Genomic DNA, 15042 nt, shown 5'->3' on the forward strand with positions numbered 1-15042 from the left:
TCATATAAATAAATTAATCTTTTAGAAAAAAAGAAGTTGCAGTCAGGAGCTGCATCTTGGAATCAAATTTTGGTACTCTTATGTGGGAGGAGGGCTTCTTAGCCATTAAGCTAAATGCCTGGCCTTCATCATCTGCTTTAAAAAGGAGAGAAAGTTTCTAGTTCAACCATACCTTTACTTTCCTTCGTGTTCCATAAACATGGACCTGGGAGTGACATCTGGGTTCCTCTTTTCTCTCGACCTCTAAGACTCTCCTGAATTTTACTCATGGGCAGGGAATAAATAACTCACAACTTTGCCTTCTAAAAGAGTAGATTTCATGTTTCCAACATCCAAACATGGTAACTATGTGAGTTGAGGGGTCTGTTACTCTGATTTAGTGATTCCACACTGTAAACATACATCCTGGCATCATATTATACTCCCTAAATATATACACTGATCCTTTGTCAAAAAGGAAATTTTAAAAAAGAAGAAAAAAGTCTTGTCTTCTCCCTCTTTTCTTCACTAGTCTTGAACATTCTAAGCTGGTGGTAGATTCATGCTCTATAAACAATCTTTCTCCAGTCCAAATCAGTATTTTCCTAGAACTGCATTGAATTAAAATGGTAGTAAAATTTCTCTTTAAACCATTCTCCTCTCTAACTTGGAGAAATTTGGTGATAGCAAAAACAAACAAAAAACTAAAAACACCCTATGTTTAAAAAAAAAATCTCTTGAGGTTGGTGCTGTGGCATAGAATGTTAAGCCTCTGCCTGCAGTGCCAGCATCCTATATAGGGACCAATTTGAGTCTTAGCTGCTCCACTTCCCATCCAGCTCCTTGCTATGTGCCTAGGAGGGCAGCAGAAGATGGCCTGAATGCTTGGGCCCCTGAACCCAGGAGGGAGACCCAGAGGAGACTCCTTGCTCCTGGCTTGGGCCTAGACCAGCCCTGACAGCTGCAGCCATTTGGGGAGGAAACCAGCAATTGGAATATTCTCCCCCTCTCTTTCTTCTTTTTCTCTGTATCTCTGCCTTTCAAATAAAATAAATGAATCTTTAAAAAGACCTTTTTAATTTGAATGGTAAATTGGAGAGCTAGTAATCAAAGATTAAGGCTCAAGTATACATAAAGAAGAGTTATTCTTTCTTGAGTCTAAAATATTTTGGTTTGATATTCTAATTGGCAAATAATAATTGTATGTATTTATGGGATAAAATATGACATCTTTAACTACATACTCATTCTAGAAAGGATCAATCCAGTTAATTAGCACACTCATCACCTTACCAAATTTATCACTCTTTTGTGGTGAGCAGGTTAAAATCTATTTTTGAAGTTTTTCAAAATAATGTTTTAAAATATGCTATTTAATAATTTATACATATCAGTGAAAATTGTACTTTTTAAATAATAGAAATTAATGCTTATAATATTGGTACTTCCTAAGAAGCAAGTCTGCCTTGAAAGAGAGAATGTTTCTTTGTAAAATGAGATTAAATATTTAAGTCCTAAAACTTTATTTAGATTCCTTACGTACCTTGTACCATTCTTTATGCTATAAATATCTTCAGATATTCAAAATTCAAAAGGCAAAATCAATGGAAGCTGATTGTTAATTTCATCTTCTCACTTGAAAACAGATGAAAGACGGGTTTGTGGAAACTGTCAATTTTGCAGCTCAGTGCAGTGGCTCAGGATTTTTGGCATAAGGACAGGTGGCATAAAATTATTTAATAAAAATAATGGCATAATGATATCTTATAGAGAAGGCATAAAATTATTTAATACAAATATCACATAATTACATCTTCTATCTTATATTCTACCTGTGAAGAATTCTTGGTGTTTTTTTTTTTTTTTTAAGATTTATTTATTTATTTGAAAGTCAGAGTTACACAGAGAGGAGAGGCAGAGACAGAGAGACAGAGAGGTCTTCCGTCTGCTGGTTCACTCCCCAGTTGGCCGCAACGGCAGGAGCTGTGTCGATCGGAAGCCAGGAGCCAGGAGCTTCCTTCCGGGTCTCCCACACGGGTGCAGGGGCCCAAGCACTTGGGCCATCCTCTACTGCTTTCTCAGGCCACAGCAGAGAGCTGGAACAGAAGTGGAGCAGCCAGGACTAGAACCGGTGCCCATAAGGGATGCTGGTGCTTCAGGCCACGGCGCTAACCTACACCAGGTTTTTGTTTCTTTGTTTTTGTGGAAGGTTTTGTTGGTTTGGTTTTCTGGTCATTAAAACAGTGAACTGTTTTTTGTCTAGAGTCTTTAAAAATTATTTATTTTATTCAAATGCAGTTTGACAGAGATCTCCCACCTGGTGAGTAATTGAATTCACTCTCCAAATGTCTGCTATGCCAAAGCTGTGCTAGGCCACAGTGAGGAACCAGGAACTCAGTGCAGGTGACAGGTAGGCAAGTACTTGAATCATCACCTGCTGCCTCCCAAGGTGCACATTAGCAGGAAGGTTGATTTGGGAGCTAAGCCAGGACTTGAACTGAGGCATTGCAATATGGAATTTGGCCATCCCAGTGGTATCTTAACTGTTGTCCCAAAGGTCTGCACCCATTCTCTTTACAATTTCTTCCATCCAAACTTGGTTCAAATATTAGCCAATCTCAGTATTTGAACTCTATAAGTATAGTAAGTTGGTTTGGTGATAAGCAACTAAGTCAAAATAATTGAGATCTTTTCATGTGTTTCTGGGAGTGATCCCAGAGACCACATAACACAATCCATCTCTGGCAGTAGAAGATACTATATTGGTTTTACTGTATGAATAAAACTACATGAAAATGTGTAGTTTAACAAAGCAGCCAGGTATGTGAATCTGGGGCAATACAAGGTGGATAGATAGAATGTCAATGTGATCTAACACCCTATTGTCTTTATATATATATATATATATATTTTTTTTTTGACAGGCAGAGTGGACAGTGAGAGAGAGAGAGACAGAGAGAAAGGTCTTCCTTTGCCGTTGGTTCACCCTCCAATGGCCGCCGCGGCCGGTGCACCACGCTGATCTGAAGGCAGGAGCCAGGTGCTTCTCCTAGTCTCCCTTGGGGTGCAGGGCCCAAGCACTTGGGCCATCCTCCACTGCCTTCCCGGGCCACAGCAGAGAGCTGGCCTGGAAGAGGGGCAACTGGGACAGAATCTGGCGCCCCGACTGGGACTAGAACCCGGTGTGCCGGCGCCGCAGGCGGAGGATTAGCCAAGTGAGCCAAGGTGCCGGCCACACCCTGGTGTCTTTAGATATCACCCCCACATTCTTCCGCAGGCGTGGAAGCCCAGAAGCCACTTGAAAAACCCTGTCTGGAGGTATTCACCTCTGCCTGCTGTCCCCTACTGCCATCCCCACCCCTAGCCCTCCTAAGATGTAAAAAGGCCCAGCCTGCTGGGGTCTGGGCCCTCTGCCACATGTTAGACTTTGCACACTGGCAACTAGTCACCCATCTCTGCAGATTTATTTTCTCTGAATAAATCTAGCCTGGGGATAAATTTGTACCCTGCCTCTTCTGTATTCTGTGCCTCTTCTCCTTACAAGCAGGGTTTGGCTAAGAGTGTCTCCTCATCTGAGGCCTACTGAGTTTTTGCTCCTGGGTTCATGGGCTTGTGATGAGTTCCTGTGGATAGAAATGGAGAATGGCAGTTGAAGATAACTCGGTTACTCTGCATGACCTTCTATCCACTGACAGAATAACCTGACATGTTGCCATGGTGGCTAGCCAGACTAGGTTCCAGGGATGCTAACATGTCACCGTCACCGTGTCCTCTTGGCTAACAGAAGTCATAAGGGCAGCCTGTATTCAAGGCTGGGTAAGTAGAATCCACCTATTGAAGACAGGAACTGGAATAATAATTGCCCTGGTGCATTCTGTCGTGCAGAGAACCTGTAAGAGTTGGGAGCCAACATAGTCAGTGTTTGATTATGCATGGGTGGTAGTCAGAATATGAAGATAAAGAACTAGGATTATCATGCAGGTTTACTTGAGGGAAATCTGTCAACATTCACATTCCCTTTTCAGTTATTTAAAGTCACTGTTGCCTTGTCTTTTCCCTCAGATTAGGCTCTTGCAATACAAAAAGTATTTAAGTTTTCCTTTTATCCAACTAAAATGAGTTGAAGTTTTATCAGCTTTAGTCAAAATTCCTAGAAAAAATAACACCAGCTAAAGTTGCTTCCATGGACTTTTCTCCTGTTCATTCTTGTCACATACTAATGTAATAAATAGAATGAAGTCAAAGTCACATATTCATTTAGGCTCTTGCCCTTCTTTTTTAATCAATTTCACTTCCAATAAACCAAATGTCCACCTTCATTAAGCAATTCAACTGTATTGAATTCTTCATCTGGATTTATATGATGGTACTTTTAAAGGGTCTGAGTAGTCAGCCACTACCCTTTAATTCTGGAAATTAGACACCAAATGCCATTTAGGAAATTGAAAATCAAGTTTTTATGACTTCAATTGAAAGAACTCATACTGAAATGTGAACAATGTTCATGAAAAGTTAATAAATAAGACTAATGATAGTTCAAGATAATTTTAGAATGATCAGTCTCTTAAACTACTTAAGACTAATGCTAATACCTTTGGGAATAGAGGGTTAACAATATTGTAATTTCATGCTCATAACAACACTGAACTTCAAAAGCCTTTCATGATCACATATATCAAGAGTCCATTTCATATTGCTGTCACATTTAGTATATAGACATATTCATTTCTCATTTTAGATATAAATTTTATAGATATAAAAATATAGGAAGTGAATTGCTTTTCAGTTTTTAAAGCTCCCCACATACCTCTGTAATTTTGTCCTTCCTTTGAAGATTTAAAAAATTCTCTTTCCTTGACTTCTCTTTGAGTCTCTAACACTGCTAGCTCCTGTGCTTGAGAGGAATATTTTGTCTTTTACTTCTTTTGGGGTGTTGGAAGAAAATCATAATCTGGAAAAAGGAAAAATGACATTTTTAGAATATGCACTGAGGTTTCTAAACTTCTTAGTGCACCAAGTAGGATTGCAAATTGCGGTTATTGAGCTACCTTGTGACCCACTCATGTCTTTGCATCCCTCTGAATAGACAAAAGGTAAGGCACATTTCCAGGACAGACACAGTGAGGGCTGATTAGAAGTGTAATACGAATTTGTCCTTTCCGTACCTTCCTTCTTTCTTGAGAATCAAGGAACATGTCTAAGGTTATCTGAAATTTATAAAGGTAAATGAGGTGTCACTATTGTCCCTAATTCCAAAGGAGTCACAGGAAACTCAAGAGGATTCGAGTGATTTGTAATTAGTCATAATAATGTTTCTGCTCCTTTGTAACCTGCCTCAGACTTAGTTATAAAATACGCTTCTGTAAAGGACAAATTTAAAGTGATTAAGGTTACAGTGTGCATATCCTTCTGTGAAGCAAGTGGCAGAATTTCAGTATGGTATAATATATCCCCCACTGTCTTACCTTTATTCTATGTGAAACACCCGTTTTCTGTAAATAAAGTGCAGCTGCCGGTGCAGACAATGAGTAGTCAAGCATACTAATAAGAACATCCTTAAATGGTGTTGTGCTCCAGAGTGGAGTCCATCAGAGAGCTGCTGGAACACTTGGGACCATTTGGGAAAGCTCTGAGAACACATTTACAAAAATACCAAACCCGCATTAAGTGGAACTTAAGGATACTTTGTTTTGACTACTGGAAAAGAAACAATGATACACTCAGGGACCCAGGTGGTTAATGTACTGTACATTATTACTATAAAGTACAAGACCTCAGTCTCTTAGCTGCTCAGAAACCACAAATTCAATTGATTACATAGTACCCTAAAGAATAGATTTTAAGAGTAAATGAACAAACATATCAGATATCCTTTCAAAGCTTGCCAATTTATTTGCTTTTGAATTCTTGCCTTTGGTTGCTTGTGCAGGAGGGAACTTTATGAAGGTTGCCAACGTGGAAGAGATTCTATGCCTGTGTCAAATCTCTCAGCAAAAACAATAAATAAGCTAGTCCAACTCTTAGAGCAAAACAAATGCTCTGAGTTCAGAAATGTTGTTCTATTTAAACCTAAAGTTTTGTGGTTAATGCAGCTTCCGTGACATTTGAGTCAAATTAATTTGCAGACAATTACCATGATTTCCTAGCAATGAAATTGTTCTCTCCCACTATAGTTTAAATTTAAGGGCTTTCAGTACATATTAGGAATTCAGTGATATTCACATTTGAGCTATTGCGGATTAACCTGGCTGTGCAGAAGAGTCTGTAAGTCCCCGACGCCTTTACCTGCTCACTGCTTAAATACCCTTGTGGATCAAAGCATCCGCTATTGCAATGGCTGGAGAAACATGGAGGAAGCATACATGGTGACATAAGACACTGGGCAGCACCACAACTCCTACATAAAGTGGCTTTTGATACCATGGAGTAATTTGGCTATTGTGGAAAAGATAAGTTACTCCTTTAAATGATTTGTGGAACAAATGTTGTGTACCCAGTACGTGTTACTGTCATTTGGAAATCATTTGTTAAAATTCTTAGGATGTTTTCAAGGTATGCTACTCCACCTATTAACAACAAAAACTAAAAGTGAACTACATTACTCTTTGGAAGATCCTCTCCAAAATTTCATCTTGATGAAATGTCATAGTGAAGTGTTGGCTCCATTTCTCTGCTTTTTCAGGGTTGTGTGACCTGTGACACCAATCACACATATCTCTACCTATCTGACACACTGTAAAATATCTTGAAATTTCCTAAAATAGAACTTGCTGACAAACATTTCATGTCTGGATATGTACTGATACATATAGAGAGGTCTAAATTAATAAGACGTGTTTTTTGAAAATCTATAGATTTGGGGTGAGGTAGATTAGACCTAACTTTACATTTAGTAACTAGTAAGTTGGCCCTGTTGCCTTACAGTTTCTTCTTGCTCTCAATGTCATCATAGAAATCAATGCCTAATGTCAAAAACATCAATCTAACTTTGATTTAGTATGTGCTTTTTTCAAACCTTTAAGAATAATTCATTCAAGATTTATGATGTTTCTCATCTTGTTTTACAAGAAATTCTTTTTCTTAAAAGAGTTGCTGAAAATAATGTTTGCCTTCCATTAGAAGTCAATGTGTGTCATCAAACAAAGCAAAGCAATATTGGTTTAATTTTCAAATTCATTGTAGGAAACAATGACTTAGCAAAAGTGAACTTGGCATTTATGCATCCCATTGCTAGTCACTTAAAAGAAACTGTAGTCGGGAGTGGGTGTTTGGCCTAGTTATTTAGATTCTGGTTGAGATGCCTGTATCTCATATAATAGGACCTGGATTTGAATCCTGGCTTAGGTTCCTGTTTCCAGCTTTCTGCTAATGTGGTGATGGACTAAGTAATTGACTCCTGCTACCCATATGGGAGATCTGGATTGAATTCCTGGCTCCTGGCTTCAGTCCCACCAGGCCAACCTCTGGCTATTGTGGGCAGTTAGGGAAACAGAAGATGTGAACTCTCTCTCTCCTCAAATAGTTAAACATTAAAAACAGTTTTAAATTAAAAAAAAAAATCATCCAACCATGATCAAGTATTTTTAAAAATATTTTACTGTGATTCTCAATTACAAAAAATCCACAGTGTGACCCAATACACACACTGATGCATGCACATAAATTTAAAAAGTGCAACTTACCATATACTCTACTACTTTATATTCTAGTTATTTTTAAATGCTTATCTTGATGCACTAAATTGATTTCATAACCTACTAATGAGTTTTGATCTTACATAGAAAACAGTGCTTTAATCTAGATCTTAAAAAATGTAAGGCAATTTTTATTTGTGTCGAAATTCTATTCATTGCATTAATGAGAATACTGGAATGAAAACCATCATGCTAGCCTGAAGAACATTTGAGGGACTTACATTATGTAGAGGGATGACTTCTGAAAACAAGTTTGCTAAATGAGACTTAAAGCTAGTTGACTTCCTACAGATTAATTAGGCCATAAAACCTCTGGTACTTAACTTCTCTACCAAATTATTAAACAGCAGAGCTAAATTCCTGTAATTTAACAGAAAGTCAGACATAATCCAGTTAGGAGGCAGTGAATCAGTTATTTTCACAAAAAGATTCTATAAAGAATTGCCAACTGGATATAGCGTTATTAGCTGTTAAGGCAAAGGCTAAAATAGTGCCACAGTATCACAAAAACTGCAGCTGCAGGAAGTGGCTATGAACCCGACCACATCTGAGACTGAGGAAACAAAAGAAGGTATTGGAATCCTGAAAATATAGACGCCAGGAGAAGAGCGTGGGGGAAATTAAACCTCCCTCTTCTCTGGTGTCAGTCCTGGTGCCTCGGAGAGGAGTCTGGTGAGATCAGATGTTGGCGAAGCTGCAGGTGCCCAGAGACGACCAAGAGATACCATCTGCTGTGCAAGGCAGGAACTGATACAGCCAAAGTAGAGTGGTGGTTGGGAGCAACAATAAACAGAGGAAGCCTATACTGGGAGTAATTCCCTCTCTCCTCTACATCTTGCTCTCACTCTCCACTGGCAAAGTCCTACAAGATGTAGAAACCAAAAATGCAATTTGGAAAGCCCCAGCCCCAGGATCCTAAAACCCAACAAATGGAATTGGAACTGGGGCGGGAGTTTAAAAGCTACCCCAGCCTCCAACTTTACAGTGCAGCGAAGCAGGTGTGCCTTCACATCTGCCAGTGTGACAGCAAGAATTCAGAAATCACCTTTCTTCTTCTACGTTTGGGATACATTTTCCTTGATCAGAAATTTGTGGTTTAATAAAACCCTGCCCAGAGAATCAAAATTCATATAACATTATCTACTTTTCCATAGATGACCATCCAGGTCTATTATAATAACATTAGATACATATTTGACTTGTTAACATAGAAACAAATAGTAACATATTAATGAATATTAATGAACACAAAGATGTTCCTTCCCCCATGATTCTAGAGTTATTTGGACCAATATTTGCAAGCCAAATAATCTATGGGATTTAATAATTAAACAAAAGTTATAAATTCCAACAATAAAGATTTGAATTGTATGAAATGAAAAATGAGAAATGAATCATGCAATTGTATACAAAATACATATTTTTATATATATATATATTTACATGTGATAGTATACTCTCTCTTGCATCTTAACTTTTTTCTACATAATAATATATCATGCCATATTACAATAGGTATCTCTTCCCTGTCTTGTAACGTCTGCATTCAAGCGTGTAGATGTACATAATATATTTTAAAATCCTATATTGATGAACATTTATTTTGTCAATATGGAAATGTCTTGCAAGACAGAAGATAGAAATGTTGAAAGATCTTGGAAAATGAAATCAAAAGATGTTTACTCTGTGCAAAAAGTATGTATATTTAGAGATAGATATATGCTGTACAAAATGAGTTAAATAGTAATAAAAATGTTCATCATTAGTTTATTAGAGGTTGCATTGTAGTCAATGACTTGAAACAGCACATACAGAACAAAGATAAACTCTGGGGAGTTTGTCTTTTCTTTCCAAAGCATTTTAGTAACCAGACAATTCATCTTTCTGTTTCCCATATGCAGATGCCTCACCACGTGAAGCCCTTGCCATATTACAGCTATGACCAGCCCGTGATCGGGTACTGCCAGGCTCACCAGCCACTCCACGTCAACAAGGGCTATGAGACAGTATCTCCCGAGCAGGACGAAAGCCCCAGCCTGGAGCTAGGTCGAGACCACAGCTTTATTGCCACCATCACCAGGTCGGCAGCACCGGCAATTTATCTGGAGAGAATAACAAACTAACGCTGAAACCTGCTCTTCTTCATTGGGGAAGTTGCCTGGGGGAAGGGCGGGCTTTCATCTTAAAGGAGAGTGGGTGTCGCACATGCTCAGTCCAGCAAGCTCATCATTCCTGACAAAACGTTTGTGGCAGAGAGAAAAGCAGAAACCCTTCAAGACGGCAGCAAATGCGCTAGCAGCATGACCGGGAGAACTACAGAACATTCTTTGCATTAAAATATGAGACAGAAATGCTCTCGGATGTAAATAGTAAAAGAGTGTCAAGTTCTTATAAAAATAGATTTCACCCTAGCCATCAATAGATTTGTTTGTATATTTGGTTTTTCTACACTGCATGGTTCCAGGGCTGGAGAACCACACGGGGCAAATCAACGGGGTGGAGGGTGGGAAGTGGGGGAGACAGTACAGTTTTTCTTGTTAGGTGTGTGCAACTCACAGACTTTATTTCAATCTCTTGTTTTATTTTTCCTTTAAAATGCTGTCTGTTCTTTTTTGGTTTCTTTTTATTTTTATTTTCCTGGTCGAGTGATTCTGTCTCCAATTCTAAACATGGGCAATTAATGTGTACGTTTTTCCAAAAGCAAATTTGCTATACTACAGACCACAAAAGGAAAGAGTTGACTGCTAACTTTTATAGAACTACTGAAATGAAAATGAAAACTCAGTAAGTCTGTGTGAATGCTTTTTGAAGACACATGTTGTACACAATATAAAGAGTCCAGGTGTTTTTGTTTTTCCCCCATTGGCAGCCCTCACTGTGTAGAATTCTGAAAGACACACCTGTGAAGATCTCCAATCGAGAAAGACCAACAGAATTATTCCCAAGTGGACTAGAAGTCTATGGAACAGTGGCCATGTGGTCAATGAACGAAACTGCCAAGCTGACAAATTTCTAAGCATAAGATAATGTGTAACATTGCTTTTTAAATTAATTATCAATTAGCTTTTGTGTAGTTTTTATCAATAAAAGAAAAAAAAATTGGTGACAATAAATATATTATTTTGTGGTTGGTATACCACAGCCCACCTAATGTTGAGTGCTTTATCTCTATAGTGTAGAATGCTTCTAAAATGTATCAAGGCAATTCAGTAAGATTCAGTTGGAATCTATCAAGTGCCTTTTGTGTATTCTACAGTAAGATAGGGAAATCCCAGAGATGTAGAAAAGAAGTATGAGATGTGGCTTATGACCAATATAGTTCATAATTATTTTAGAGAATTATATAACAATTTAAGAAAATTTATCCATGGAAAGGTTAGAAGTTCATACGAACTTATCAGAGAGAAAGAACTGAATGGCAGCTGACCACTGTCTAGGAGACACAGTGATCACCTGTTCCTTAGCAAATACGGTAACCATTCATGTATGAATTATGAGGCATTTCCTATTGACTTCCTTAATACTGTGGAGCTATAGCTAGCAATCCCCAGACTCCCCTATGGACATTCCCCTGATGCAGCTATTGGTTTGAATTGCCTCATTTTATTTTGAAAACAAAAAGACATGATGAAATTTCTGTCATCCTTTATTAGGACAGCTTTTACATTCAAAAGTGTGCTAACGTATGAGTATAGTGATACTACTGGTTTTAAACTAAGTGGAGAGCTGCCAATCATTTAATTCCAGATTCTACTAAAACAATTCACAAAAGCCTTGTAAATACCTTCATATCAAAGTAAACCAATAATAATAAACTAGACTCAAAGTAAACTTATAATGAAAACCTTGTAAATGCCTTCATATCAAAGCAAGCTAGCATAGAGTACAGAGCATGCTTTTTCTTTTCTCAAAGCCATTCTGTTTTACTACAATGTTAAATTAGACTTATTGTTGAATTCTATCTTGATGGTAAAAAGATTATGTATTACTAAGGGAACATTCACTCAATGGAATTTTTTTCACATCAGATCACAGGGCCATTGCTATCAAATTCTGGTAACTTATTTTGCTAATATTTATAATCTTGATTATATATGATTTCTTAACTATGCAAATACAAAGAATTGACTACGATTTTAAAAATTAAAGATAATCCTTGGGCATTGTGATTCTTCTTCTAGGATTCATTTTCAAGATCTTCCTAAATTATAAGGAATTCGGGGAGGATATCTATCTAAATTACAAGGCTTCTCTTAGCCCCCTCCCCGCCTTCTCCATCTATCCAACACCACCCATACGCCTCAACTTTTACACAATCCCCTGCAGGACTGATTTATCAGAGGACACATTTGAAAAATCTTGATCAGAGGCAGGATTTGGGCTTCACAGTGTCTAGGTTCAATGGCTGGCTTTTGTTCCTGATGCCAGCTTCCTATTATGCCAACCTGAGGGCCATGAGGGATAGCTCAAAAATGGTGGTATTTCAACAGAGAAATCATGAACTACATATTGGATTACTGATCCTTTAAGCCAACAAATCAATCATCTCTGTGTTGCAAGCCTGATACAACCAAGGAGGATGCAGAAGCTTCTGTTAGTCATGATTCAGACTAAGTTACCATCTGGTTCATAATTGATTGGGAGTAAATTTGTCACATAGGTCACTTTCATACTGGTTCTGTTCCACTCACATGGTGGCTATGTAATCTGATTGCCCCAGAGTGCTCCTTCTCTTTCAACATGGAAGAAGGTTTGCGATTCTGAATTGTAGCCTTAATATAAATACTTTTCCTTGTCTTCTAGAAGTCAGCAGTTAACACTGATCCTACTTATTTTTCATGTTGAAATGTTAAAGAGCCCTCTTCAAGTGATGCTTTATTTCAAGACTCTCCTAATTACTAATTTGATTTTATACTATAATGTTTATTGAAACTCTGGAAGCTATACAGGTACTAATTTCAATGTTGAAGAGTTTCACGGAGTATTTATAGAGCAAGAGCATTAAAACATGTCTAAAAGCGATTATTAATGTGACACAGTACAGATTGGAACAATTAATTGCCTAAACACTCTGATGAATGTTTTCATAAGTATTCTTAGTAATGCTGAGCCTATTCTTATTTATTGAAACATACAATTAGGAAATATCTAAGATCAGGGATTTTCTTTTTTTTTTTTTTTTTTTTTTTTTTTTTTTTTGACAGGCAGAGTGGACAGTGAGAGAGAGAGACAGAGAGAGAAAGGTCTTCCTTTGCCGTTGGTTCACCCTCCAATGGCCGCCGCTGCAGCCGGCGCACCGCGCTGATCCGATGGCAGGAGCCAGGATCCAGGTGCTTTTCCTGGTCTCCCATGGGGTGCAGGGCCCAAGCACCTGGGCCATCCTCCACTGCACTCCCTGGCCACAGCAGAGAGCTGGCCTGGAAGAGGGGCAACCGGGACAGAATCCGGCGCCCCAACCGGGACTAGAACCCGGTGTGCCGGCGCCGCAAGGTGGAGGATTAGCCTATTGAGCCACGGCGCCGGCCCAGGGATTTTCTTGATGTGTGTATACATATAACTGTGGTTTAAATTTTCACCCTCCTAAAACTCTATTAACAATATTTCATGTGTGAACTTTTAAAAATGAATATGTAAAAAGAACCCTCACTTGCAGGATGCCAAAAACTCAAATTTTCTCTAAAAGTAAAGTGAGAGAATGTCAAATAGTCTCAATAATAAAGCAATGTGATTGTAAAGAAAGCTCTGAGAGGGTGTATCCAGCACCTCATAGAAGCCTTCATATACCATACTTTTATCAGCAGTTTGAGTGTAGATAAAGTAGATCTATACTGCAAAGTGACTGAGGTCATGAAACTGGAAAAAGGGGAAAAACTGCACTATCCCAATCTGTAAACCTCTGCATTTTATGAACAATAGATACAATTTAATTAAATTTGGAATTTTTGGTTGACAACTTTACATGACTCAGTAGTGTAATAAAACCACTAAAAAAAAGCATAGACATGTACAAAAGTAATGTTCATATCTAAGCTTTGCTGGTCAAACAATAGCTGGAATTTAATATTGGTGTCACACATCCAAGGGGAAAGATACAAGCATAGCAACCAAAATAATGAGAGTTATGCAATCCATAACAAATGTCCCTGTTTCATGAAGAACTGAAAACACGACCACTAATTGGGTGAAGCTATTAAAGCAGTACAGATAATTAAGTAGTATAAAAAAGCAAAGAGAAGCAGATACACTCCACTGTACAGGCCCAGGAGAGCCAAGAACTGGTGGAAACTGATTGCTTGAGGAACCCAAAGGTCTTGTGACAAGGACCTAGAACCTCCACCTCTGTACCTCTCTTATTTTTGAAGCCAAAAGATCTTACATAAAGGCTTATTTGCCACGGCCATGTTACATAACCTTTAGTTTCCTTTCATTGAGAATAATATAAAATGCCCAAGTTCAGAAATGGGTTATCTTTAATTGAAACTAAGGTTTAATTTTGCTCAGAACAAGTACCCACCTGTAGTGACATGGTCTCAGCATTGTTCCTATAATAAAATTCTCTCACTACCTCCTCCTTTGTTTCCTAGAGTTCTGAGTTCCTTCTATCTTGATTCATCTCTGGGCCTATGGTTCCTTGAAGACTGAATACTGTCCTTTTCTTGTCATATTACCATGCACCTATTTTCTGCCTGTGAATCCTGATCATTTGGTTCCCAATTTGCTCTTATAATCTCTGGCCTGTTCTTCAAACACCCAATGTATTCTTCTGAGACAGCCTTTGATTTCACTTCTATAATTTCTAGAACAGGTGCTCTATTATCTTGATATGTTTCCTGCCAGGTAGCCAATCTTTTTCTATGTCCTCTGTCCTTAACCTATAGTACTCCAGGGCTAAACTGCTACTTTACTTGATTGAGGTATTCTTACTCTAATAAGGAAGATCAGTGGTTCTTAAATATTACCATTATACCACCAAGGACTTTTAAAAACAGATGGGGAGAAGAGCATTGTGGAACACAGTGGTTTAAGACTCCACTTGCCTTTGAAATAAATAAAATAAATAAAAAAGCTTGTTTGACTCCATGCCAGCATGTCTGACTCAGCAGATTTGGGGTGGGGTCTGAAATGTCCCTTTCTAGTAAGGAGCCAAATGATGCTGAGACTGCTGGTCGATGGAAAATTTTATCCCTTTAGGCTAATTATTCTATGGGAACTCAAATTTTGTATTTGATATTTATTTAAGATTTAATGTGAAATAACTTTTTAAAATAAAAATCAATTAAAAACAAATAGTAGAATTATGTGATCATGTAATATAAAAGGTCCATGCATTTTTTGTAGAGAGCAGCATCTAAAATATGCTATGGAATAC

At 38.0% G+C, this 15042-nt stretch overlaps 1 protein-coding gene across 1 annotated transcript in view; it reads left to right on the forward strand.

Annotated features, from left to right (window-relative positions):
* The window catches only part of LRRTM4 (leucine rich repeat transmembrane neuronal 4), an 807195-nt gene extending 794351 nt beyond the window's left edge, over positions 1-12844 (forward strand). The window contains exon 4 of the mRNA XM_008254190.5: positions 9575-12844. Coding sequence (XP_008252412.1) covers positions 9575-9796 — 222 coding nt within the window. The 3' untranslated portion in view covers positions 9797-12844. The remainder of the gene's footprint in view (positions 1-9574) is intronic.
* Positions 12845-15042: the final 2198 nt, after the last annotated feature.

Source organism: Oryctolagus cuniculus, chromosome 2 (genome assembly GCF_051225735.1).
Source record: "Oryctolagus cuniculus isolate XC-2025 breed Fujian yellow rabbit chromosome 2, ASM5122573v1, whole genome shotgun sequence".
NCBI lineage: Eukaryota > Metazoa > Chordata > Mammalia > Lagomorpha > Leporidae > Oryctolagus > Oryctolagus cuniculus.